This window comes from Cyanistes caeruleus, unplaced genomic scaffold (assembly GCF_971803275.1).
Source record: "Cyanistes caeruleus unplaced genomic scaffold, bCyaCae1.hap1.1 HAP1_SCAFFOLD_69, whole genome shotgun sequence".
Taxonomy (NCBI): Eukaryota; Metazoa; Chordata; class Aves; order Passeriformes; family Paridae; genus Cyanistes; species Cyanistes caeruleus.
In genome coordinates this window covers 2,097,852-2,125,850 of record NW_028255886.1, presented here as the reverse complement: position 1 = coordinate 2,125,850, position 27,999 = coordinate 2,097,852, and the positions used below count along the sequence as shown (strand labels likewise).

The 27,999-nt window shown below is 51.3% G+C and overlaps 2 protein-coding genes and 1 pseudogene across 2 annotated transcripts; 1 reads left to right on the top strand and 2 right to left on the bottom strand.

Annotated features, from left to right (window-relative positions):
• LOC111944703 (uncharacterized) overlaps positions 1-27,999 on the bottom strand; it is a 224,935-nt pseudogene that overhangs the window by 76,292 nt on the left and 120,644 nt on the right.
• LOC111942809 (uncharacterized) lies at positions 4-5,612 on the bottom strand. Its single transcript, XM_086872664.1, has 11 exons — positions 5,393-5,612; positions 4,965-5,036; positions 4,507-4,578; positions 4,233-4,304; positions 4,035-4,142; positions 3,476-3,583; positions 3,121-3,192; positions 2,426-2,524; positions 1,867-1,974; positions 1,071-1,245; positions 4-545 (listed from the first exon to the last, which is right to left on the bottom strand). Exons 1-11 carry the CDS (start codon positions 5,487-5,489, stop codon positions 302-304), a joined length of 1,227 nt encoding a protein of 408 aa, XP_086728790.1. The 5' UTR covers positions 5,490-5,612; the 3' UTR covers positions 4-301.
• Positions 8,431-12,362, top strand: LOC147646992 (uncharacterized). Its single transcript, XM_086872674.1, has 3 exons — positions 8,431-8,575; positions 10,252-10,330; positions 10,517-12,362. The coding sequence occupies exon 3, from the start codon at positions 10,836-10,838 to the stop codon at positions 11,520-11,522; it is 687 nt and encodes a 228-aa protein (XP_086728800.1). The 5' UTR covers positions 8,431-8,575; positions 10,252-10,330; positions 10,517-10,835; the 3' UTR covers positions 11,523-12,362.

The following is a 27,999-nucleotide window of genomic DNA, read 5'->3' as shown; positions in this document are numbered from 1 at the left end:
AAATGAAGTCTAAACTGAAAAAAAAACTTTTATTTTTTTTTTTTCCTTGGTAGGTGGGGTAAAACATGAAGTGTAAATAAAGTTCTTCGAAAAGGTTCAGTCAGCACCCAGCTGCATGAAAATCAAAAGAGCAAGGGATAAGACAGGGCATGGGAAGAATCTTCAGCCCTTCCCGTTGAAGGTAAGAGTAGGAAAAGTTCCTCTGGCTGTTACCCACAGGTAATGTGTTATTTGAAGCCAAGAGCAGATGCCCCAAGCTGCTGGTGGCCCAAGCCCTGCCATGGCTGTCCCACTTGCAGTCCTAGCTGGACCAGGGTGGCCGGCTTGGGAGGGGAGGAGGTGGGGGGATCTCAGGGGGCTTCCTCTTCACAGCTGGGCTGGGGGGCCGTGGGGGAGGCACGGAGTGCTGGTGCTCTGCTTTCCAGGTCAGCTCCTGCTTCTGAGGCCACATCTGAGAGCTGACAAGCGAGGCAGTCTCTGGGCTCCCTGGGGGCAAGGGAGAGTCACACCTTCTTGGCTGGTATGCTGGAGCTGCAGCAGGGTGACTGTGGAGAGAGGAGGTGGCTGAGGCCCCCAGCTGCCATGGGCACACAGGGACCCTCCTGCACAGCAGGGCCCAGAGCGGCCAAGGCTCCCCAGCACGGCTGGAGCTGCTGGCACAGCTTGGCCCAGCTGGACAGCTGCCCCTCAAGGCCCCGGCGAGCAGGGGATGGCTCTGGGCAGGGTCCCTGGCCAGGAGTGGGCCCCAGAGCACCTCTGCCTTTCAAGGGCAATCTCGTCCCTGCTCTTTCTCCTGCCCACCTTGCTTTGCCTCTGCCCCGCTGCTCCTGGGGCTGCTCTTGGCCAAGCAGCCTCAGTGGGAGCCACCACTGGCTGCAGCCCCAGCAGGCTCCCCAGGACAAGGCCCAGCAATTAAGAGGCCAATGAAAGGCCTGGGCAGCTGCAGACCTCTCAGAGTTATTTGGGCAACCACTGACTACCCACAAGTGCACAGCAGCCTCACTGGGAATGTTTCCTGACCATGAACAGCCTTTCAAGAAGCTGGAGGATGGAGATGAACAACAACTTACCGTTTCTTGTCCTTCCACCACCGGAATCCAACATAGCACAGGACCATGGAAAGTGGCACTGTGAACAGTGTCACTACTGTGCCTATCATGCAGGACTTGCGCACATCCTGCGGGCAGAACTCTCTTGGGGTGCTCGGTGGCTTCTCAGCATTTATACTGGACTTGCCAAGCGCATCTGTGGGAGCAATGGGCAGCGTGAGCCTGTGCTGTGCTCCCTTGCTGAGCTGGCAGCACGGTGGATATGGCCAGGACATTCTCTGTTTCCCCCAGAGCTGGGGCCTGCAGGCACCTTGCCACCCCTTGGCACAGGCTGTGCCACCCAACAAAGCCCAGAAGGCCGAGAGCAGAGCCTGGGACTGCACAGCTGCTTTGGCAGTGGCTCCTTCCAGGGACACGGGCCAAACCCATCCCTGGGCAGCCACAGCCACCCCTGACCCTCCCTGCTCCATGACAGCTCCCCCAGCCCAAGGGGACAGAGCCAGGCCCTTTAAGGGGCCAGTGCAGCCCTTGCCCAGTTGGGAGCCAGGGCTGGCTGTGGCCCTGGGCTCACGGCAGGGCTCCCACTTGGGGCTGCTGCTGTGTCTTGGGTCTCTGGATGCTTAGGGGCAGCTCCAGGAGCAGCTGCTGGGGAAGAGATGTTGGTGCACAAGTCCCGATTCCCAGGGGCTGGGAATGAGCTCCAGAGGCCTGGAAGCCGCGGCACCTCCAGCTTTGGCTGCTGCCGGGCCATGCAGGCCCTGAGGGAAGAGCTGCTGGCACACAGCCCTGCTGAGGGAGAGCCCAGCACAGCAATTACCTCCTGTGCCTGGGCCTGGCATCTCCTCCTTTCCTGCATCAGGAGCTGGCACAGGGCCATTCCTTCCTCTAGCATATGCCATCATCTGCACAAACATCTGCTCCAGCACTTGAGAAAGGAAAAAGGACAGCTGGATAAGATAGAACTGTTCGCCATTAGGGGAGGTGGTATCTTCAGGAGGCAATAGTTGTCAAACTCATGGATAAGGGTCAGGAAAATACCCAGGTTATTGGGGCTGGGCCAGGGCCCTCCCTCCTCCAAACAGTCCCTACACCTGATCTAGCCCAAGACAGAAATTGCAGGGGATCTCAGGGTGTGCGTGGCCCATGGTGCAGTTTGGGCTCCCTGTCAGCTGATGCCAAATGCCTTCCTGCAGAGGCTGGGGAGAAGCTGCAGCCAGGCCAGGCTGGGAAACAGCCCTGCAGGACATGAAAGCAGCAGCAGGGCTGTGAGGCTGCCATGGATCCCTTCCTGCTGTGCCGGGCACGGCTTGTCCTAATGTGCAGAGAAAGCCCCTGGCTGCTGAGTGTCAGGAGAAGGCTGAGGGACCTGAACCCACCACGGCGTCTCTCCAGATCACTCAGCATCTTGTCCAAAAGTTGGGATGCCTCCAGGGATTTCTTGTCTTCTATCTCTTTGTTCTTCCATCTAGGAGGACCTTAATGGAAAGTAGTTACATTTCTCCTTCAGTCCAGAGTGGCAGTGAGTGCACCTGGGTGACTGGTGCCCTCCAAGGCACTCCCTCCTCTCTGCCTTCCACTCAGGAGCAGGAGCAGGGGGACCACGTGCCTGCAGTGTCCCCACAGTGGGACGGAAGGAGCCCCTTGCATGGCAGTCAGGGGAGAAAGGACTCCCTGGAGCTGCCAGCAGCTCTGAACTGAGCCCCAGGCAGGGCCAGGGCTTGGCGGCAGCAATGGGAGCAGCTCAGGCTCCCTGGGGCTGGCAAAGGAGCCACACACGGCACAGCCCTGGGGCACAGCCCTGGGCCTGGTCCCTTCCTCTCTGCTCTTCTCTGTGGCTGCACAGAGCCACAGAAGGAGACATTGGCATTGCACATGGCAAGAGATTAACAGCTAAATGCTCCTTCCTCCCACTGACAGTAATGCTGTGGGATCACTCAGGACTCCAGAAGGGAGTGGGGCAAAGTTTCCAGAATCCATCAACCTTCAGACTCTTAAGGGAAATGGCATGAGAGTGAGCTCTTCCCACACTCACACTGATAATTCTGTGCGGAAAGGGACATTGACAACTTGCCTCCAGCATTCTCCATAGGTCTCAAACCATTATGTGCCAGGGCTTTCAGATGCTCCATGTCACCATCCCAATCTAGAAGGGAGCACAGATCAGAACCATTCCATGGTGAGCTGGGATCCCCTTCTGCCTTAGGGAAGTGGGCACTGCAAGGGGGTCGGGGAAGGCCGTGGGAGCCAGATGTCAATGGACATGGCCAAAGCTGCAGAGGGGCCTGGGCAGCTCTGGGCTGGCCCTGGACACTCTCAACACCTTTTCCATGCTCTGTGCAACATCCCTGAAAGGCAGGCACTGCCAAGGAGCAGAGATTTACAGCTCAAGCCTCAGCAGGGCTCAGGCCCAGAGGCCCAGCAATTACCTCCTGGGACTGTGCCTGGCATGGCCTCACTTCCTGTAGCAGAGGCTGCCCATGAGCCACTGCTTCCTCCGGGAAATGGCACCTTCAGCACAGCCTTTTGATTCATCTCTGAAGGAAGGAAAAGCCACAGCTGGATCAATGGAACCATTCCCTTTTCAGGGAAGTGGTGTCATCATGATGCGATACTAGTCGAGGTCATGGATAAGGATTAGGAAATCATATAAACTTATGGGATTGGCCAGAGCCCTCCCTCCTCCAAACAGCCCCTGAACCTCATCTACCCCAAGACCAGGAAATTTCAGGGGATCTCAGGGTGTGCATGGCCCATGGTGCAGTTTGGGAATCCTGTCAGCTGATGCCAAATGCCTTCCTGCAGAGGCTGGGGAGAAGCTGCAGCCAGGCCAGGCTGGGAAACAGCCCTGCAAGCCATGAAAGCAGCAGTGGGGCAGCAAGGCTGCCATGGATCCCTTCCTGCTGTGCAGGGCACGGCGTGTCCTAATGTGCAGAGAAAGCCCCTGGCTGCTGAGTGTCAGGAGAAGGCTGAGGGACATGGACCCACCTTGTCCTCCCTGCAGCATTTCCTTCAGCATTTGCTGCATGGTATTGAGCATGGATGGCTCAAGGGGTTTCCGGTGTCCTGTAGCTTTGTTCTTTTCTCTTGGAGGACCTTATAAAAAAAATATATATCCATTTCCCAGGAATGGATCCTACAAAATCAGGGTTCAGCTTGTGGGATCAGCAAGGACACAATACTCACCCCTGCGATGGGAGTTGGGCTTGCGTGCAGCATCCAGCCCAGGAGCCTGGAAAGTCCTCCCTGCAGACACACCTGTAACTCAACAGCCACAGAAGCTTCAGTCATGTCTGCTGATCTGCACAGGCAGCACTGAGCCACAGGAGCAGTGAGAGGATCACGCAGGGCGAGGGCACACATGTGCATGGCTCTGTCCTGGCACCTGCAGCGATGCTGCCCTGGCCGAGCTCTGGGCCCTGAGCTGGCAGCTCTCCCAGGGGGACAGGCCTTGACCTACCCTCACCATCTCCCAGAGCCTCAGTCCTGGATGTGGGTTGAGAAGCCAGATCACCTTCACCAAGAGGCTTGGCTGCAAAGAAAGGCAGGACAGAAGAGTTCCCATGGCACTGTAGGAGACCCTCAGGCTCCCTGGGGCTGGCAAAGGAGCCACACGAGGCACAGCCCCGGGGCACAGCCCTGGACCCGTCCCCTTCTCTCTCTGCTCTTCTCTGTGGCTGCACAGAGCACACGGAAGGAGACATTGGCATTGCACATGGGAAGAGATTGACAGCTAAATCCTCCTTCCTCTTTCCCACTGACAGCAATGCTGTGGGATCACTCAGGGCTCCAGAAGGGAGCAGAGCGAAGTTTCCAGAATCCATCAACCTTCAGACTCTTAAGTGAAGTGGCACATGAGTGAGTTCTTACCACATTGACACTGATTATACTGTGCGGAAAGGGACATTGAGAACTTGCCTCCAGTATTCTCCATGGGTCTCAAACCGTCATGTCCCAGAGCTTCCAGATGCTCCATGTCACCATCCCAATCTAGAAGGGAGCACAGATCAGAATCATTCCATGGTGTGCTGGGATCCCCTTCTGCCTTAGGGAAGTGGGCACTGCAAGAGGGTCGGGGAAGGCCATGGGAGCCAGATGTCAATGGACATGGCCAAAGCTGCAGAGGGACCTGGGGAACTCTAGGCTGGCTTTGGTCACTCTCCACCCTCTTTGTAGGCCCCATGCAACATCCCTGGAGAGGCAGCGGGACCAGCCCAGGGTCCCTGGGGACTCTCTCCCTCCCACAGAGGAAACCCTCCCTCAAGCCCTGGGGAAAACCATCCCCAATGCTTCTCAGGGAGAAGGAAGTGCTGTCCCAGGAAAGGGAAGCCAGGCCCTGGGCTCACCTGCTCCCTGTGCTCGCCACGGAGCAGCCTGGGCAGCCCTGTCAGGCAGGGCCACTGCCAGGAGGAGCAGGAGGAAGAGGTGCAGAGCAAAGGCCATGGTGCCTTGCCCACTGCCAGTCCTGCAGCTCTTGCTGCCACCACTGTCCTGACACTGCTGTCCCAATGTCAGCACCGCTGCTGCCGCCGCCGCTGCTGCCGCAACAGTCGTGGTCAAGGACTGACTGCTTGGTCCTTGTGGTGCTGTGCAACCACGGGGCTCTGGGACCTCTGTGACCTCAGAGCCTGCTGTCACCTCAGCCTGCTGTCACCCCAGAGACTGCTGTGACCTCATGGCCTTGGCTGTACCCCCCGAGTGTACTCCCATCTGTACTGGACTGATTGTAAATCTTTGACTTCATCAAAGGGTCATTGCTAAACAAAACCTTGGTTTTGCCTGCTGACATTGCTGGTCATGTTCTGTCCCAGGAGATGCTCTTGATGGTTGCCTCTTTTCCTGGGCATGGCACTGGAGGAGGTCCAGGCCCAGGTGATGTCACTGAAGGAAATGTGCCCTCAGCCCAGGGACGCTCAACACAGACTCCCCCAGCCCCTTGGGGCCCCGCTGCTGGTCACAGCAGCCCCTGCCTGGCTCCTGCCTGCCCACACCGTGGTCAGCCCCGCCTGCTCCTGGACATGGAGCTCAGCCAGGGCTGGTGCTGTGTGGGCTTTGCTGGTGGTACCAGCCGGACACTGGGGTGAGAGCTCCATCTCTTTATTGGAACAGAAGAGCTGTGTCAGGCCCTGCCCTGGCAGGAGGGACCCACCTTCAGTCCAGGCCACAGAGCAGGGCGGGTCCCTTCAGGGACACAGGGCCTTGCTTTGGGTGGTGGCAGCATCTGCACAGCAGCAAGCTGGTAATGTAGTTGTGACAGAGACATCACGTATGGGCATGGAGATGTGAAATGTGTGGTGCAGGTGTCCCTGAGGGAGGTGTTGGCCTTTCCTGTGAAGCTGCAGAGGGGAATGTGTTGAGAGAAGAGATGGCTGAGGCCCCAGCTGCAGATGGCGCACAGGGACCCTCTTGCACACTGGGAGATTCTCACTGTGCTCACAGTTTCCCTCTGAAGACTAAGAGGTGAATGTGGATGGGCTTAGCAACTGATCTGCAGGCCAAACAATTGAGGCAGCAAAAGAAGAAATTGAGAAAATACGAGTTTATCCATAGCAAGGAAGAAAGCAAGGCTGTTAGCATGGAAACCAATAAAAAGGTGCATAGGGCGTATTTGCAGCTGTAATAAATGGAATTGGTTCATGCTCACTAAATTGTAGCCATTATTAAAGTTATTATTAGAAACAATCAAGAATCAGTGTTACAAAGCAGATGTACCCCTTTGCAGATGTCACAGGTCAAAATTAAGGTACAGGATGTAGTTTAGAAGATAAATGGTGTCTCAAGACCAAAATGGCCTTGAGATGTACCAAAATTAGAACAAATTTAGGCATTGGGCATAAGGATTAGTAAATATAAGGCTAATTAGTAGACTAACATAACACGAGGATTAGTACGCACGCGCAAACCTGTAAGGTTATCCAAAGGACAATGAGGAAAAGGAGAAGCCTTCGCCAAAAGACCACCAAAAGAAGACTGAAGACCTCCTAAAAACAAGTGAGGCATGTACCGTGAAGAAAAGTGACGTATAATCAGAAAAATCGGAAATAGGAGGAAACTTACAGGAAACATTAATGAATATGTATAAGCATACAGTATATGAGTTTAGCTTGAAGTGCTTTGTTTTGAATGTGAGGCAGGGTGGGAAGCCTCCGTACCCTGGTCGGTTTTGCTTATGCTTTAATCATACTTAATTACTAGTAGATTATATATATAAATTTTAATTTTTTATTAAACTGTATTATTTTACTAAACTGTATTCTTTTATACATTTTATACATTTTATACATTTTATACATTTATTACACATTACTATTCAGTTTAGTAAATTGTATTCATTTTTAATTAAACTGCCATTAAGCTAAGGGACCTAGTTGTCAAAATTCTAATTTCATTTATAACAATATTTTAACGAAGAAGGCTGGTACAACAACATTGGTATTTAACAACCGTGACACAATATGAGCTATATTAACAAAGAAGGCACCTTACAGTGACAACATTCTACTGTTCAAACTGTAAACATCTTTGTGTACTGATCAGGAGGTCATGATTTACTCTTTACAATCCTAATGCTGAATGTCTTGTTAGGCAGTCTGGTCACAGAGAAGAATGAATCCCTTGCAGGCTGCCCCTGTTTGGACAACCTGCTCCTCACCCCGAGCCTCAGCATGTCTGACATGGCCCACCTGGGACTGACATCCCAAAACACTGAAAACATTTATCAACTTTTCTTTACCATTAAAATCTAATTAATTAATGAAAATAAAATTTTATTTTCTTATAATAATATTATTCTGTATTTTTATACCCTCATTTTTATATTTATATAAAAGAATTGGTACAATTTTAGGAACAAAAAACATTATCAGTCCTCTGTTCAAAGTACCACAATTCCCTTCATTAATTAATTGACCACTATTTCTCCCTCTTTATGCTAATTTGTCCTACTTTTAGTCCTTTGATCATCATTTTTATCATTTTCTCCGACAGGGCAAAAGGAGCCACTTTGGGGTCTATGGGAGACTTTTCTGGGGAACATTTGGGGCAGTTTTGGGTCTGGGGAGGGAATTTAGAGACAACCTGGGGGTCTGGAGGACACTTGGGGAGCTGGGTGGGCACATGGAGGGGTACTTAGGGATTCTGTGAGACAATTCGGGGCCGGGGGGAGCACTTGGGGGTCCAGGGGAGCGCTTGGGGGTCAGCGACCTGAATCTGGGGGCCCTTCGGGGCCCGGGCGGGCACTTGGGGTCTGTAACGGGGCTCCATGGGGCGCGGGGAATGATGGGAGCTGTAGGCGCCGGTATAATAAGGTTTAATGGGGCCACGGAGCATCACGGGAGTTGTAAGCGTATCTCCAATGGATTCCGGTGAGGCGCGGGACATGATGGGAGATGAAGTCCCGGCTGGAATAGCGCTCTTTGTGCACCGCGGAGCTTGATGGGAGCTGTAGTTCCGGAAGTGGCTCGGAAGGCGCGTTCGGCGGTGCAGGGAGGCACTTGGAGAGCACTTCTGCTTCCGAGCCGTGGCTGCAGGTTCTCGGGGCGAATGTATACGGCTCGGGAGCACCTGGGGTGAACCTGGGGAGCTCTAACTGGGCTCCTTAGGGCGGCAGACATGGCAGGAGGTTTGGGAGCGGAACTGTGTTCTAGGATGATGGGAGATGAATTCCCAGCAGTGTCTGGAAGGGGCATCTGTGGGGTCGGGAGCATTCAGGGATACAGGGATGCTTTAGGGGTTCCCGAACGGGCGCTGAGGGGGCACTCGGGGATCCTGAAGGGTCTGGGGGACACTTATGGGACATATGGGGGGCAATCCCGGGGTTCTGGGGAGCGCAGGGAATATTCCCAGTTCCTCACAACCTGGTCTCAATTGCCCCCTGCAGGCTCCTACTCACTGCCAGGACGATCCCAGTATGATCCCAGTATGATGTCACTACACAGCCAGTGCAATCTCTGGCACTGCTAGGATGATCCCAGGATGATCCCAGTACAAATCAGTCCCTGCCAGTGCTGCCATTCCTGGGATCCCCCAGCCCTCTCTGTGTTCCCCCCTCCTGCATCTCCCCAGAGGAGCCCCAAGGGCTGGCAGTCCTCAGCCAGGATCCCCAGCCAGCCCCAGGTTGGATCTGCAGCCCCCAATTTTCCCAGTTTCCCTCTCCTTTTCCCCGGGCCGTGTTCCCCCCGCCCGCAGCGTGTGGGAGCAGCTGAGAGCCCCGCGCTGCCCATCCCAACCTGTCCCGGATCCATCCCCACTCCTCCCATGGACTGTGAGGGGTTTGGGAACGGGGCACCGAGGGTGTCACTGCTCCTGGGGGGAGTACTCCTGGGAGGAGGGATGGAAGAAGAGGGATGAAGGAGAGCAAGAAAGGATGGAAGTAGGAGAAAGGAGTGGTGTTAGGGAGGAGGTGGAGGAGGGAGGAAGAGGCGGAGCAGGAGGAAGAGGAGGAGGAGGAGGGACAGAGGAGGATCAGGGAAAGGAGAAGGAACCACAAGGTCCAGCACTCCCTGAGTTCACAACCCCCACCCGTGGGATCATCACCCCGCATCCCACAGCTGACCGGGGTGGGGGAGCTTGGCCCTGATATCCTGGAGGGTTCCTGGGTTGGGTTTTTTTGCGGGGGGGGATGTTTGAAGAATGAAGAACTCCAAAGCTGTATGCAAAATGCCCCTTGGGGGGACATTGGGAGGTCCTGGTGGCAGCTGCTGGCAGAGGCAGCCTGGAGGAGCAGAGCCCTGTGTCCCCCGGGACCCCAAAGTGGGGAGCCCAGAGAGGGGGAGCATTGCGATTTGTGGGACCCTCAACAGCCTGGAGAGGGGCAGGGGGGACTCCTTGGACCCCCTGCACCCCACAGCAGAGAATAAGGGGAAAAGGGACCCTGAAGCCCCAAAACCCTCCAGCATCCCTAAGTGCTGAGATGGAAACGGGTAACTTCTCGGATTCCTGGCACTCCCAGCAGCCTGGGGAGGGCAGGGACCGAGTAGACTGGGGACCCCGAGTGCAAGCGTGACCTCCAGGTGCTGGGATGGGAAGGAAACCCAAATAGGAGAGACCAGAGATGGGGAACTTCTGGGAGGCATTTTCAGGGCTGAATCTTGGTGTTTGGGGGTTTTTATGGACTCCAGATGCTTGTTGACTTCTAGAGATGAACATGGGCAGAATGAACCCCCTCAGCCCATGTGCTCATGAATCGTATTTTTCCCCAAACCAGGATTTCCCATTCCCAAATCTTGGCCAGATGGAAGAGGAGGCTTTGAGGAAGAGGAAGATGCCCCGGGACACCCAGGCAGGTGAGGAGGAAGTCAGTGCCCCTTTCCCCCTCTCTCCTGCTCCATCTCCCAGCCCAGCATGGCCCCCGGCTTCAGGACAATCCTGCTGCCGACGCCGTCCTGCCGGGGATGCACTGGGGGAATCTCCTTCCCCTTCCCTCTGGCACAGAGGCAAATCCCATCCTCTCCTTGTCCTTCCTCCCCCAGACAAGGAGCTGAGGATGGAGACCAGGGAGGACAAATCCCCAGGGCAGAACCTCATGGAAGAGGCTGTTTGAGTGGCTCCACAGCGCAGAAATCCAATGGGGAGGAAAAGCCCTGGAGATCCCACAGGAGGAGGGGCTCCAAACCCAGCCCAGGGTGCTTTGAGGAGGAAAGACCCACCCTGTGCCAGGAAGGCGGCCGGAGATCCAGCCGGGGCTCTGAGCTGGTGGTCCATGAGCAGCTTCAGGATGGGGAGAAGCGCTACAAGTGCTTGGAGTGTGGGAAGAGCTTCAGCCGGAGCAAAAGCCTGATCCAGCATCAGATGATCCACACTGGGGAATGGCCCTGCGAGTGTGGGAAATGTGGGAAGGGCTTCAGCTGCGTCTCCGACCGCATCTGTCACCAGCGCATCCACACTGGGGAGAGGCCCTACGAGTGTCCTGAGTGTAGGAAGAAGTTTCAGACCAGCTCCACTCTCCTCCAGCACCAGCGGATTCACACAGAAGAGAGGCCCTTCCGCTGCCCTGACTGTGGGGAGGGCTTCAATCACAATTCCAACCTTAATAGGCACCGGCGCATCCACACTGGGGAGAGACCTTTCGAATGTGTGGAATGTGGGAAGAGCTTCAGAAACAGCTCCTACCTGACCATCCACCAGAGGACCCACACTGGGGAACGGCCCTATGAGTGTGGGGAATGTGGGATGACCTTCAGCCAGAGGTCCCAACTGACCATTCACCAGCGCATCCAAACGGGGGAGAGGCCCTACGAGTGTCCTGAGTGTGGGAATGGGTTTCATACCAGTTCCCGTCTCCTCCAGCACCAGTGGATTCACACAGAGGAGAGGCTCTTCCGCTGCCCTGACTGCAGCAAGGGCTTCAAGCACAACTCCAACCTCGTCACCCACAGGCGCATCCACACTGGGGAGAGGCCCTATGAGTGTCCCCAGTGTGGGAAGAGATTCACCCAGAGCTGTACCTTGACCAAACACCAACAGAAGCACCACTAAGGGAAGCCCTGCTAGTGCCCCAAACGCAGGAAGAGCTTTGTGCACTGCCCCAACTCCATCCCCCATCAGAGGCCCCACGTTGGGCAAAGCCCTGATGACCCACGTTCCCAGTGATCTGCATTGGGAACACACTGGGCTGGTGGCCATTTTAGTTTGGTTTCAATTATCTTTTGGTTCATCTTCATCCCTTTAAAACAGACAAAACTGGGGTAAAAATCAACAAATTCATCAAAAGCATCTTAAGCCTCACTTTTTACTGGTATTTCAAGGGAATTTGGGATTTAGAAAGAAACTTGGGGGTTGTGGTGGTATTTGGTGTAGTTGTCTCCATTTCTTGGCACTCAAAGGGATGAGAGGGTTTGATCTGCCACCTCTAAACCACTCCAAAATTATACCATTCCACAGCCTCTAAGGGTGTAATGCCTTAAGTTTTAGCTTTCGTATCTTTCACATTCTGCGCTGCCTAGGTTTGTAGTTTTGAACTTCATATTAAGTGTTGGTGAGTTCTCTTCACTGAGTAGGTAGACAAAACAATTCCTTTTCTAGCTTGCTAACAAGGGCAGTTGTTACAAGTTTCAGGCCCAAAAGCATAAACAAGGGTGGACTAAAGGAAGAAAACAAGAAGGCTGGGACTTCATCATCTGAAGCTGTAATTGGACAATGAACCCCAATATGCAGATGGACCTAAGCTTACAAAAATGTGAGACCTTGCAATCAGTTGTCCATCCATTTCTGTGGCCATTTTTGGTCAATCTTGGGTGTAGCCCTGGCCAGGCTCTTGTACTGCCCAAGGCATATCTTTTAAGGCCTTATAATAAACTTTATTCTTACCTCTGTGCAGCCTCTGTTCTAGGTCAGCCTTCTGAAGGCATCAGGTGGAATGGGGTTGGAAGGGGATTGGGCGAAGTGGGATGCAAATCAGAGATGGGCATTGGGTGGGGCAGGATGGGTGGGATGGGGAGTGGGAGGTGTGAAATGGGCAAAATAGGGGTTGGGAAGGAGGTCTTGATGTCCAGCAGAGATGAGATGGGTTGGCCTTGGGATTGGGGAGGTGGGGTGGGGTCTGGAATGAGACAGCCAAAGTTTGGGGATGATGAAGGGAGGGGGAGCCCATTACTGAGTGAGCTTTTGTGTGAGGTGTCCCTGCCCAGGGAGGCAAAGATTTGGTTTCAAATGAACATGATTAAAGTGAGAGGTGTGGGCAAGAGGGAATTCCATCCCTCTGCCTCTGAGGTTGGGCCCTGCGAGCCCAGGAAGAAACTCCACCCTGGACCCCTTGTGGGGTGGCAGGCCAGGGATTTCTGATTGGGTTTGGGCCCCTGGGGTTTCTCCCTTGCTGTGTTCCCGGTGGTCCCTGACCTTGAACTCCACCCTGATTCTCAAAACCCATCTCCCTGCCTCTGTTCGGGGCTGTCTCTGGATCTGAGTTTGTTCCTGAGCTGAATAAATGTTTTTCTGAGCAGAATCCCATCTTGTTGGTGTCCCATGCCTGTTCCTGGTAACTGTGGCTTCCCTGGACATGATCCTGCAGCCCCAAAACGCAAAACCCCGCAAAATTAAGAACCTCCCCAGACCTCCAAAATCCCAAAATTCCCTAAAATTCACCCAAAACTCCCCAAATTCCCTTAATTTCCCTAAAATGCTCTTTTTGTCCCCCTCCACTGCCTCTGCAGATGGTGTCTTGGGGACACCTCCAGGAATTTGGAGGGGATCTCTCCTCCTCTGCCACCCCCCAAAAACCCACCACTTTTGTGAAAAAAAAATCCCAACAATCCCTTGGATTCAAGGGGATGTTCCCCCATTATTAATGCATTTTTGGGGGGTTCCCCCCTAATTTTTCAGGTTTTTTTGCCATTTTTTGGTGGTTTTGGCATTTTTCAAAGAGAGCTATTTTGGGGGGGTTCCCCCAATTTTTTGGAGGTGGGTGCCTCAATTTTTTTCTGGGGGTTCACCCCCTCCCCCAATATTTCCTCCATTCCCCTCCCCCCAAATTTGGGTAAGAGAGTGTTTTTTTTCTTTTTTTTTCTTTTTTTCTTTTTTATTTTTACCTTTCCCCCCCGCCTTTTGTTTTTTCTTCCTCTTTTTATTTATTTGCACTTAATTTTGAGGGGCAGGAATTTTGGAGAGGGGTCACCTGTGGTGACACAAAAAGTTGGGGAGGCCCTCTTCCCACAAAAAATAGGAAAAATCCCAGGAATTCTGGTGGTTTTGTCCCCGCCCGAGGTGTGAAAAATGTGAAAAAAATTATTTTCTCAGATTTTTGGTGATTTGGGGGGAGAGGGTTGCAATTTTGGGGGGATTTTGGGGAAGGCTTGCTGTTTTTTGGGGGGTGTTCCCAGGTTTTGGAGTGGAATTGGGGAATTTGGGGTTTTGGGGGAAAACTTTGGAGCTCCTGAGGGGAATTTCGGGGTTTTAGGGCAGGAATTTTAGGATTTTTTTGTAAAATTTGGGGTTTTGAGGAGAACTTTGGGTTTTTTAGGGGGAGGATTTGGGGTTTGGGGTAAAAAAATTGAGGTTTTGGGGTGGAAAATTTGGTGGGATTAGGGGGAAAACTTTGGGGGGAGAATTTGAGTCTTGTGAGGATTTGGGACTTTTGGGAGAATATGGGGGTTTGGGGGGCATTTGGAAGGAATTTTTTGATTTTTGGGGAGGAATTTGGTAGTTTTGGGGGGAAAATTCAGGGGTCCTGGCAGAGTTCTGATTTTGGGAAGGGGATTTGGGGAGGATTTTTTGGGTTTTGGGGGAATCTCCACTGATGGGGAGGGGTCCTGATCGCAGTGAGGAGGGGCATTTTGGGGAGGCCTGAATTTGGGGAGGGGTCTCAGGGAGGATTTCCGATTTTGGGGTGGGATTTGGGGGGATTTTCCAGCGATGGGGAGGTGTCTTGGGGGTGGGATTTGGGGAGGAGTCTCATTGGGGGACCATCCTGAGCTGGAAGCAGGGGGGACGTTGGGAGTGGAATTTAGGGAGTGTAATAAATGGAAATGATTTGTGCTAACTAAATTGTAACTATTTGGAAAGTTATTATTAGAAGCAATCAGGGCAATTAGTGTTGCAAGGCAGATGGACCCCTTTATAGATATTGCATGTTAAAATTAAGATACCAAATGTAGTTTTGAGATAAGTAATGTCCCAAGAGAAAATTGACCATGAGATGGACAAAATTGGAACGACTTTAGGCATAGGGCCTGAAAATTATGAAGTGTAAGACAAATTAGTGGAACACAATGCTTACTTACATAACACAATGCTTAGTATGCACACAAAACCTGCAAGGTTATCTGGAGGACAACAAGGATGAATGTAAGCCTTCGTCCAAAGACCACCAAAAGAAGACTGAAGACCCCCTAACAAAAAGTGAAACATGCGCCGTGAAGAACAGTGATGTAAAATTAAAGAATCGGAAATAGGAAGACACTTACGGGAAACATGAATGAATATGTATAAGCATACAGTATATAAGTTTAGTCTGAATTGCTTTGTTTTATATGTGAGGTAGGGTGAGAAGTCCTCCCCATAACCCAGTCAGTTTTGCTAGTGCTTTAATCATTCTTAATTATTGGCAAGCTATATTCATATATATCTATATATCTATATATCTATATCTATATATGATATATATATATATATCTGTATGTGTGTGTGTGTATATACGTGTATATATATATATATATGAATATATTCACTAAATTGTACTCTTTTGCTAAATTGTATTCCTTTACATCAAATTGCTATTCAATCCACTAAATTGTATTCTTTTATTTGTTTTCTTGTATTCAATTCACTAAATTGTATCCTTTTATTTTCTTCTTATTAAACTGCTGTTAACCCAATAGACTTAGTTGTCCAAATTTCAATTTCATTTATAACACTGCCCTTGGGTGAGTTACAGCCACAGCAAAAGGGAGGAGGAGATGATCCCACCCATGGCTGCTGCTGGGTCCAGAGATTTGCTGAGATAAAGCTGAGCCAGAGCTTCAGCATCTCTCCCAAAATCACAGAATCACAGAATGACTTGGCTTGGAAGTGACCTTAAGCCTTTAGTGAACCTTATTCCATTCCCTGCCATGGCAGGGACACCTTCCACTATCCCAGGCTGCTCCAAGCCCCGTCCAGCCTGGCCTTGGACACTTCCAGGGATCCAGGGGCAGCCACAGCTTCTCTGGGCAAACTCTGATCTCTGCCCAGGTGAGCAGGGACAGGACCCAAGGGAACAGCTGGAGCTGGGCCGGGGCAGGGCTGGGGATCAGCAAAAGCTTCTTCCCCCACAGGGGGCTGGGGCACTGCCCAGGCTCCCCAGGGAATGGGCACGGCCCCGAGACTGCCGCAGCTCCAGGAGCTTTTGGACAGCACTGCCAGGTGTTATGAATGGGCCAGGAGACCAGCTCCTTTTAAAAAGGCCTTCATTAAACAGGACAACTCTGGGGTGGCGGCCCAAGGGGTCGCGCACACCACCACTGCTCCCACTGGACAATGCAGAAGAGGAGGATCTGTGCAGCTTTGTCACTACGGCAGAGCTGGGCCTTCCTTCCTCACAGGAGTCCCTGGGAAGACTCATTTTCTTGGCCTCGTAGTCTAGGCTGTCATCCTAGTTGAGTCCCCCTTGGTTATGTTGGCCTCAGGAGGGAAGTCAGGGGACTCCTCTGGGTCTTCCTCATTCGATGGTACTGTTTTTATTCCTTCCTTTTTGTGTGGCTCGTTGTCTTGGGGTTTTTTCCAGTCGTTTACATAAAAGTCCTAATGTCATCCTCCTCCTCAGGGCCCAACTGAACAAGGTACAGCAACTTGGGGCAGGGGTACAGTGTTGGCATGTGGGAGTCTAGGAGCAGTGGGGGCAGGGCCTGGCTGAACGAGGAACAAGAAACACAGGGTACAGCAATTTGGGACAGGGGTACAAGGTAAGTAAACCTGGGACAGGGGTACAAGGAAAGTAAGGGGTTTACAAACAGTAACTGTAACATGGTAACAATCTTCTAATTATTCTTAACAATATCCCCCCTCTTATATTTTGATCGGGCTCTAGCCCGCATCAACCTTTAACTTCTGGCTCTTGGGAATATCTATCTCTTAATTCTTGATATTGCTCATATATTTCCCTGGCAGTTTTGTGCTCTTGATCCTGACTTTGAGTTTCCATTAACATGATCCTGGCCTGCTTCTTATCTTTTATTTCAGGGATCTGAATGCTAGCTTGTACTGTGGTTGTCACTGTCCTGATTATACAGGGGAATAAACAAGGTAGGAACAAAAAACTTGCAAATGCACAGGCAGCAATAAAGACTACTTTTTTCCACCACCCTCCCTTGAAGGACCAAAGGTCATTCCACCAGTCTGAGTTCACCAGAGGAGTCCATTCCTGGGTGCCCACATATGCTACCTTTTGTATTTCTTTTGAGATGTTTTTAATTACCTCACTCTTATCATCTATCTCCAGGCAACATTCGGAGGAATTAAACTTCCCACAAACGCCTCCTTCATCTGCCAACAGGTAGTCCACCGCCAGCTGAATCTGATAGACTACAGCCCTGGTTTGTGCCAGTTGTGGTGCTGATGTGGTCTAAAGCAAGGGCAGTTCTGTTTGACTCCACTGCCTAGAGACGGATGATTCGATTTAACATATAGACTGGGGTACAATATCCCCAGGATCCATCCTGGGCCCACGTGGCCGGTCCATATGTCTTAATTATATCTTCAGGGGTCCAGATCTTCCCCTTCCATTTCCGATTGCTTCCTAGGTCCATTACATACCTCCTCTTTTGACTGCCTTTTTTAAAGTTATCATACAAGGGGACTCCCAAGTATAACTCTGATTCCTTGGGTAGGAGGAAAAAAGCAGGCTTTATTATCCCAATTATGCAGCTTCCCGCCCAATCCCCTGGGAGGGGAGTAGAAGCAGTGCTCCCAGAAATCCAAAATAAATACTCAGGGGCCTTCCAAAAAGTGTCCTGTGTTTCTGTAGGATATTCCCAATATTTTGAGAGTTCTCTTAACCCCCAAAAAGGGTTTATTCCCTTTTCTGCGCACTCATGCAGTTTGTACCCCTCATGATAAATACACCCCCTTTCCTTTTTCCCAATGGCCCAATATCTGTTTGGTTCTTGGGGAATCCACCTGCTACCTGAGTCATTCACAATTAAATATCTCTTGCAGGCCATTTTTTCCACGGGGGTTTTGTATCTTCTCCCTGTCCTTTTAATGCATTCTTCCCTGATCACCCTTGTTTTCAGATCCCATTGTTCTCATCCCCTGTTCCCTGTCTGGGGTTTCCGCTCAGTTAATTTCCACCTTAGAATGTCTAAAGGTGCCAGGCTGATCCCTTCCCAGGGCCAAATATCTGACATCTGGGTGTTCCCACATACCCAACAATTAGTTAAGTTTAACTCTCTGCTGATTCTCTCCATCAGGTCAATGAATAGGTTCTTACCCAGTGTTTCATCCAGATTACCCTTCTTTATCCTCAATTGTTTTTCCTTTATTACATCATTCAGTCCTTCTTGTTCAAAGCAGAGCCAGGATTCTCCTACAGGGCATTCTCCAAGCAGGCGTTGCCTAAATGAGGCAGTATTTCTAGTAATCCAATATGTCTTTCCCTCCTCCTGACAGGTTTCCAATTGGGTATGATCAAAACAGGTGGGATTGATGTTTGTGTGGACCCTCATCAGTGATCCTAGATCCTCTCCATCATATAGGGGATAGTAGCACTTTGTACATGCTTCTCCACTGCCCCCTATCCCAAGGCTCACCAGCTGGACCAACATCAGCCCACCTAAAAGTCCGGTATGAGCTAGTTTCGTTTTAGGGAGCTTCATGGCTCACCTTTTTTTTTAGCCTCACCCGGTCTTGCCTCTTAGGTTTTTGGGGGATCAGGAGAGATGGGGATCAGGAGAGATGGTATGGTCCTTCTTTTCCCACCTTTTTCTTTAATTTAGTTGCCTTATTGGAGAATGTTCTGTGGGAGAAGTTAATGGGGGGCGTTTCTTATTCAACCAACTTTACTAACATCAAAATACTTAACAGCAACAACCACAACAACTTCAGAACACTCCCGCTTAAACCAACCCACTCAGCAGAGTTCTGCAGTCTTTGTTTATATTCTTTTTCTCTCAGTCTATTTCTGGCTGCCTCATAAGACTCACTTTTAGACTGGTAGGATCCATAATTGCAGTCCACTTGGGAGAGCTCGTGGGGGATTTTTCTGGGCCTTGTCCACAGTCAGGAGGAGGTGATACTGGTCCTTTTACACGGGAGGCATGAGTCCACCCCTTTTCTTAGGTCCGAATAGCAGCGTGGGTCACCAGCAGAACCTGGAAGGGACCTTCAAATTTTGGGGTTAAGGGGGTGTCTTTCCAGGATTTAATCAATACCCAATCCCCTGGATTGATCTGGTGGATGTTTGTGTCAAGTGGGAAGATTTGGGGGAGATATCCTCTCTTTCTTAAATTGTTTAGGGTCCTTCCAATTGTCTCTAGGTACTTTTTAGCCATTTCTTCCCCTTCTATATGATCTCCAGTGCTGTAAGGGGTCATTAGGAAGGGGAGCACAAACATCATTTTGTATGGGGAGGCCCCAGATCGTGGCCTGGTTCCGATTCTCAGGAGGGCGAGAGGCAAACACTTTAACCAGTTCATCTGGGTCTCAGCTATTAGTTTTGTTAACACATTTTTCAATGTCTTGTTCATGCGTTCCACCTGACCCGAACTCTGGGGGTGCCATGGAGTGTGCAGTCTCCACTTTATTCCTAGAGCTTTTACAATGGCCTGTAAGGCTTGGGAGGTGAAATGGGATCCCCTATCTGAGTCAATGGTATTCACTAACCCATATCTGGGGATAATACTTTCCAGTATTACCCGGGCGACCTCTTCTGCTGGTTTTTTTTTGTGGGGAATGCCTCTACCCAATGGGTTAGATGGTCAACTATCACCAATAGGTGTTTATATCCTTGTATGGGAGGCATTTCTGTGAAGTCTACTTGCACACTCTGGAATGGTCTCATGGCTAACTCTCTTCCCCCAGGTTCAGCTTTTCTCATTAGTTTCTGGTTTACCTTCTGGCATATTACACACCCCTTTATTATGGCCCTTATAGATCATAAACTCCCAAGCATAGGTTTTCCCTCAGAAAATGAGCACACAACCCTTGGGTTCCCCAATGAGTCAGTTCATGCAACTCATTTAATATTTTCTGGGCTAAAGCCTTGTTTAGAAACTTTTGCCCATCTGAGGTTAACCATTCCCCTTGTTCCACTTGAGACAGTTCTAATTTCTTTATTACTTCCCACTCTTTCTTACTAAATATTGGTCCCTTCCTTCCATCCTCTTCAGTTACTACCTCATCCAGTTTAAAAATTTTTACTGATTCCTTTGGATCCAAGGCCACTTCTTTAGCTGCTTGGTCAGCAAATTGGTTCCCTCTACTTTCTAAGGAGTCTCCCTGCTGATGTCCCTTTGTTGGGGAAATGTCTAAATATCCGAACTTCCCTTCTTCTGCCCAAACCTCAGGGTTAATCTCTTGTATATCTTCTGTTGTTAGTTTCATCATATGGACCACCATCTTTCCATTCACTGGTATTATTCCCACCCCCAGCTGCACCTGCAAGTCTCTTCCCAGCAGATTAGTCTCCAAGTCTGGTAGATACACAAAGTCTGCATAGCACTGCCGAGAATTTCCCTTCACTTCAACATTTTTTATCACAGGAGCCATGAAGGGTTTTCCCTCAGCTCCTGACACTTCACAAACTTTGTTACTCAAAAACATTCCAATTGGGAGCTTGTTCAAACTTGAACTGTCTGCTCCCCTGTCTGCTAAAAATTCAACCTCCTCACTCTGGGGACCTACCTCAAGGTTTACCAGGGGCTCTTCTCGGTGTTTCATTGGGTCCCCTATTACATACAGCCCCTGACATCCCTAATCAAAACCTTCCTCTCCCCTTAAGATTTTCTCCATGACATCCCGCTCTCTAGCTATCACCTCATCCATGGATAGTTTCTTGCAGTCCCTTTTGAGATGCCCAGCCTCTGCACAGCAATAACACCTCCCACTCCCTCGAGGGTTTCCAGGGTTGGTCCATGGGGACATAACGGATTTCTTCCTATCTCCCTCCAACTGGGACTTTGGCTTTCCATCATCTGGATGATCCCTATCTGCCTGATTCCTCTCTGCTCTGACAATCTCCCTGGCCACTGCCACCATGAGCCTTGCCTTTGTCTTCGTCTTCTCCTTTTCTCTCCTCAACTAGACTCTTGGAGCCTCTTTCAATAGCTCATTGATCCCCTTTTCTTGCCAGTCATCTAGTTTTTCAAGCTTCCTCCTGATATCAGGCCAGGACTTAGTAACAAACTGTACTTTTAATAGTACCTGGCCCTCAGGACTGTCGGGGTCTATGTTTGAATATAGTTGAAAATTTCTCCTCAACCTATTCAACCAGGTGGCTGGAGTCTCATCCTTCTTCTGGGTCCCATCAAAGGCTAGTTTTGTGTTATTACCCTGGGGAACTGATTCCTTGATACCCTTCACTATTAGGGACCTGTAGTCCCTCATGTTCCGCCTTTCCTCCTCCCTGTTAGGATCCCACCCTGGATCTACCTGTGGGAGCTTATACTCTCCTGGGAGTCCCAACCTATTCTCCCTTTCCCAGATTCATATCCCTGCAGTACGGATCATGGCGACCTCTTCAGGGTTAAATAAGATGTTTAAAATAGAGTTTAACTCCCCCCAGGTGTAAGTATTTGGACCCATGTCATGGGGTAGCTTTACTTTACCACATGGGTTTACCACGACAACCCAGGAACTGGTCTACCTGGTTGGCTATCCCTACTGGGTCTTCACCTCGGTTCCCTAGCTCTTTCTTAAATCCCCAGACTTCTGAAGCTGTCAATGGGGCATTGACAAACCCTACCCCTCCAGCTACTCCTTCCATAGGGACTTCTCTTAGGGGAAGAAGTTTGGTTGTTTTAGATCATGTGTGACAGTAGGGTCCTTCTCCAGGATCCTGTTCCTGACTAGAGGTGGGAGTCATAGGGAGCTGCTGGTTATTAGGAGGATTGGTATTAACTTTGGGGGTACTCAACTCCCAGTTGGGAGGGGGCAAAGGGACAGTAGTAGGCGAGGGAGAAGAAACTTGGTCTGATATAGGGGTTTCTGGAGGTAAGGGAGAGGTAGCAAGTACATTAGAAGGGACTGGGGCCACCAATGGTGGTGGGAAAAGGGTATCGGGATGGTAGAGGAGGCTGAAGATGTAGAGGAAGATTGGTTCAGGTGGAAAGGGTTTGAATTGGAAATACAAGGGTCTAGTTGGGGTGATGCAGAAGAGAAAAAGGTCAGGGAATTGGGGGAAGAAGTATGGGGTGCTATTGGGTATGCAGAAGGAGGATGTAGGTGATCTAGGGGGTCCCATCTACTACCCGTTTCACTAGCCTCCTTTTCTTGCTTCCTACTTTCTTTTCCTTCCCCCTTCTGTTCCTGTAACTTGCATACCTTCACCATCTCTGTGTCCACTCTTTCTTTCAGACACATGGCTGCATAACTGATCTCCTCTGGACTCGAGTCTCTTCTGGTTTTCAGATGCTCGTACAGTTGGGAGCACATCCAATGATCTTTAGTACCGTACCAAGACCATTGTCCTTGCATCTCTAGTTTGGGCCAGACCTCTATACAGTAATGGATCATCTTGATCCGGTCTAGGCCCTTGGCGGCCTCTTGTGCATCCCAGGAATTTAGCCATTTGCCCTAGTGGGCTATCAGGGGAATGGTTCTGGTGGCCTCTTTATTCCCCTTGGGACCTACTCCCTTACTTAAACACTGTCCCATTGCTCCTCCTGTCTCCAGGCCTTAACTTAAAACTTACAGTGCCTCTACCTGAACGAAACTAGAACTGACAGGCAACACAACCTCTAAACAACTTAAAACTGGCCCTTACTTAAACTATACTTTATAAAAGTGCCCCTACTCAAACTAAAAACTTCTAACTGACCTTTCAAACTTCAACAAAAAACCCCCACACTCTAGGAACTCACTTTCTCCTTTCACACTAGGGAATACACTCAATCTTCTCACACAGGAATCCACACACTTTCCTACACTCAGCCGGCCTTCCACTCACACTTCAATTTCTTTGAATTTTCTGGGGCTTGCAGTCTCCGCTTGCCCCTGGGCTTAGGTCCCAGCCGGGCTTGCAGTTTCTGCTTGCCCCTCCCTACACCCCAATCACGTTCCCCTTGCGCCTCGCCTCCCTGACCCCCTTGCCAGTGAAGACTATGAGCACTCCTGGGTCGACGTTGAGGGGACCCTAGCACTAGACGCTCCTGGGACCTTCCCCCGTCCCTGTCTCAGTGCCGTCCATAAGGTTTGGTCAGCAGGGCTCACCCCGGAACCCCCTGCCCCTCCGCTCCGTGACTATCCCCCTTCCCCAGTGAGAATAGCTTCTGTGCGAGGGCTGACTGTAAGTGAGTGGTGGGAGAATTCCCCCTTGCCTCCTAGCCACTCCGCCCACCAGGGGATGGCTTTGGCTAAGGGATGCCTGAGTGTATTACTCTAGCTGCCTCGCCCACCCGCGCAGACTACCTGCCCCTGTGCTCTCCGGCAGCAGGTTGATGACCTCCCTTCCCAGGAACCCCCTGAGCCGAGACTGAGCTGCGACAACTAGAGCCTTTCAGCACGTCCTGTGTCACAGACCCTGGGAAGCGAGGGCCCTTCGCTGACCGCCTGGTGCCGGTAGGGCCTGGGGACCCCCAGTTCCAGTTCCCTGGTCAGGTCGTCTTGAGTACCCAAGTGTGGGGGGGGGTGTTCACTCACACCTAACCTAGGCACCTCCACACACCACCCCAGGAGTTACCTAGATTGCCTGCGTGTGACTGTCACTTGCCTAGGCCTTCCACACGCCCAGAGCGGCCTAGGCCGCTTAGCCCTTTTCAGTAGAGGGGCCTACCCCTATGTGTGCCACTCATACACTTAGGTACCCTCTGCACACTCAGAGGGGGGGGGCTTTTATCCCCAGGAGATGCCTCACTCGTTTCTCTGGGCCCAATTGGGCCTCTTTCACTTCCTGCCGTTCCCGGCCGGCCCCCTCGCGGGAGTCTGGAACCACGGTACTGGGCAGTCCGCACTCGCCCCGGGGGTCCGAGCTGCCAGCCCCCGTCTCACTCACACATCCACTCACTTGCCTCCTACTCCCGCCACCAGTGGCTTACCCAATCTGGCGCCCCTCTGCATTGTCAATCCCAGGCTGTCCTTCTGGGTCCAGTATAGCCAGCTGTCCCCCGGAGGCCCAATAGGGCGGGCGGCCGTCCCATCTCTGGTCCTCTTCGGGGCCTGGCTAGCCCGGCCGAGCCCCCAAGCTGTTATGAATGGGCCAGGAGACCAGCTCCTTTTAAAAAGGCCTTCATTAAACAGGACAGCTCTGGGGTGGCAGCCCAAGGGGTCGCGCACACCACCACTGCTCCCACTGGACAACGCAGAAGAGGAGGATCTGTGCAGCTTTGTCACTACAGCAGAGCTGGGCCTTCCTTCCTCACAGGAGTCCCTGGGAAGACTCGTTTTCTTGGCCTCGTAGTCTAGGCTGTCATCCTAGTTGAGTCCCCCTTGGTTATGTTGGCCTCAGGAGGGAAGTCAGGGGACTCCTCTGGGTCTTCCTCATTCGATGGTACTGTTTTTATTCCTTCCTTTTTGTGTGGCTTGTTGTCTTGGGGTTTTTCCAGTCTGTGTGCGTCCCATGAGTCTCTGGTTTCTCTCGTTTACATAAAAGTCCTAATGTCATCCTCCTCCTCAGGGCCCAACTGAACAAGGTACAGCAACTTGGGGCAGGGGTACAGTGTTGGCATGTGGGAGTCTAGGAGCAGTGGGGGCAGGGCCTGGCTGAACAAGGAACAAGAAACACGGGGTACAGCAATTTGGGACAGGGGTACAAGGTAAGTAAACCTGGGACAGGGGTACAAGGAAAGTAAGGGGTTTACAAACAGTAACTCTAACAATCTTCTAATTATTCTTAACAGGCTGGCGTTGCTGCTGCTCGTGGCCGGGAGCCCCGGCCGGGCCGGGCCGGCGCCCGCTGCGCTGCGGCTGCTGCTGCTGCCAGAGCCGGGCGGGACTCGGGAACAAGGAATGGACACGGGGGGACAGCAAAGGCCTTGGGGGCTGCAGGGATGTTGGCACTGGGGCCAGCGCCAGCACAGAGCTTCAGCCCGCAATGAACCCCGAGGGAAACCCTGGGGAAAGGCTCCATTCAGCCTTTGTTTACTTGTCGCTATGAAGGGACAAAATAAAAGGAGAAAGAGCAGGGCCCAACCCCTTCTACTTTGGGAGGAGCCCCTGAGGCTGTGAGGGGATGTGAGAGGATGTGAGGGCCCATGAGAGGTTCTATGGGGCAATGAGGGGCTGTGAGGGGCCATGAGGAGCCTCAGCCCTGGCAGGAGGGGGTCCCACCATGTCCCCAGGGCAGGGCCACCATGAGGGGCCGCGAGTGCAGACGTGGCAGCAGAGTGGGCTTGAGGCACCTCTGGGGGGGGATGAGACCCTTCCCCAGCTCCAAGCCACACCAAACCCAGCATTAACAGGATTTTCCATCTTTAGAATCCACTGGCAACTTGGAGTTGAATGTACAGTTTAATTCTGGTGGGAAAAACAAGGGAATTTTCCCAGTGTGTGACATCCAGCCATTTTTTTTTCATGTCTAAGATTTAAAAGTCTTGACAATGAAAAGTAATACTAAAAAATAATAATAACAACAACAAGAACAAGAAATAAAGCCCCAAATCCCAGCAATCAGGTCAGAAACATGTTTTTGTTTGTAGTAATAGATTAGTACTAAAGAAATAAATGAAAGAGATTTAATTTGTAATTCAGACAAAAGATGTTTCATCTTTTTCCAAGGCTCTGGTCCCCTTCCTCCAGAGTCATTTCCTTTACTCAGCCACTTTCTAATAGGTAGAAGGGAGTTAAGCCCATTGGAAAAGACAACAGCTCATGTTTCAAAGGGAAGCAGCCACCACTCCAGGGAACCTGAATTGCCCCCAGGCACGTGTGTGCACTTGAAGGGTGAGCAGGTGCTGGGGGCAGAGATCTCAAACTCCTTCTAAGGCTGTGAGAAACCCACAAGTAGCAAAGTATCATTGTGGGTCAACTCCTACTAAAATTCCATTCCCCCACACCCACCAAATGGGCAGGCAGGGCTGGGCTCTGGCAGGGTTCAATTTTGAGTGCCTTGTGCTCCCTGGCATGGAAGTCATCCTATGAACTCTGGTCCTGATGGACTGTGGTATGGCTGCTGAAAGAGGAGGGGGAATCTCAGGAGACAGGAAAGTCTCTCGTTCTCCCTTCTCCCTGCAGAACCCCCTCTCCAAAGAGAAATGCCTGTGCCGGGTTTCCATGAGACCCCTTCCCTCAGGCCAGTGTCTGAGCCACTGTGTGGTCTGCAGGAGCCAAAGCCAGAGGAGTCCCAATATCAGTCACCCCACGGTCCCAACACAGCAGGAGAAAGCACTGCTTGCAGTGGGGCTGCTGATCTGTGACCCGTCCTGGTTCCATCCACCCCACTCCTCTCAGCCACAGGCACCAGAAGGATCCCAGGAAAGCCACAGTGCTGTACCAGATGCCAGGAGCACTCCCTGCTGTGGCCTCAGGGATGCTGGGTGACCTCGTCGATGAGGATCTCTGGCTGGTGATGGAATGTGTGGATGGAGGCCCTTGACAGGAGGTTGTTGAAGATACGCATGGGGCTGAAGGAGAGATGGCAGCTGTCAGTCGGGAGGGCAGGGACCCCGCTTGAGAGTCCATTGCCTTGGACACCCTCAGCCACAAGATGTCCAAGAAGTCACACAAGGCTTTGGCACTCTCAGCCTTCTTTCCCCCAGGTTCCAGCTTTATGTGCATTTACAGTAGAGAACGTTGCTTGTTTCTAAACTAGAACAAAGATCCCAGATGGATCAAAACTTGCTGGTTCTAGTCATAAGGATCAGTGACCAAAAGTTGTATTTCCTTTGGTTTGGTCACATCTTTGTTCCTTCTCAGTGTTCAAACTGGGCTGTGGGGTGTCCTCATTTGCTGCATTTTCTGAGTTCCTCTTGGATCCTTTGGACAATAGGTTGTGCCCTCTGAGGATCCTTTGTACTCCTTGGTGACCCAGGAAAACCTTGCAGGCAATTTTTGGGGGAGCTGCTGCTGTGATGTCACAGGAACGTTGCCGTGTCCTTGTGGTGTTCCTGTTGCTGTGGGGCACAGAGGCCTCAGTGTCAGAGCGGCTCTGGGCACCTGCTCATTGCCTGAGGATCCTCCTGCCTGAGGCATTCTCAGCAGCCAGCCCAGCCCCTGATGGGTGTCCTTCTGTCCTTGCAGGGGGACAGACAGTCTGCAGGCGTGTGCAGCACAGCCAAAATGATCCAGCAAATGGTTGTTGCAATTTGCACTTAGGACTCTGTGGCTTCTTATGGGTATTTTTTAACCCACTGGGCCCCTAAATCAAGGATTTCCCCAGGTGCACCATATGTGCCTTTGGGATTGCTCTGGGCTTTCTGTTCTTCCTTTGGAACGGAGGTGATTTTGAATGAAAATTGCTATTAAGATGCCATTTATTTGGGAATGTTCCTGCCAACAACTTCTTAAAAAAGGGGTTGTTTGTAGCCAGCAGGGTGTGCACAGCATTTGGAATGGAGCCTGGGGAGGTTCTGTTCCCCAGGAGGAGAGTCTGTGGCAGCGGACCCTGGCACTCCCTCTGTTTGCTCGTCTAGCCAAAAACTGGACACAGCCTTGTATTTTGTGCTGTTTTCATGCTTGCTGTGTGATCCAAAAGGACTGTGGCTCTATGGATGCTAAATCTGAACCACAGTGCCTGTACAAATTGCAGGCCGCATGGCTCCTCAGGCTGCCTGAGAAAGTATCTTGGGAAAAATATGAGAAGGAATTAAAACAATTCTCAGGGACACTAAACAGCCTTGCAGGTGTTGTTTTGCAGTCTCTTGTTTTCCCTTGCAGGAGGGAGTCAGAGGGGTTGTGTGCCACTGACCAATGATGGTGATGTAGCACTTTGTTAACCAATAAGAGTTTCTTTTCTGTACCTTTCCACGTATCTGTCTATAAGACAGGCTGAAGCAATAAACTGAGGAATTCTCGAGTTGTGACTCCCTGGAGAGTCCAGTGCCGTTCTTTCTAGCTGTTCCCAATCAGAACGACATGGCTCCAGGAGGGAAGTTATGAAAGTAAAATGCTCTCTCTTGACATTGACTTGTTGTGTGGGATTTTCCAGCAGAGGCAGCTTTTTCTCCTAACAGCATCTGGTTCAGGTGAAGGTCCCCTCACACATGGACACTGGGAAGCTCCTTCTTCAGTGAGCAGGAAAAAAACCTTTGGTGTTCAGAGATCCCAGCTGTTCCCTTTCAACACCAGTATGAGTACAGTAAGCTCCAGTATGATCCTTGTTACATGGCAGCACTCCCACGATGGTCCCATTTACCTCGGACTAGATCAACCCAGTCAGTCCCAGTATGATGCC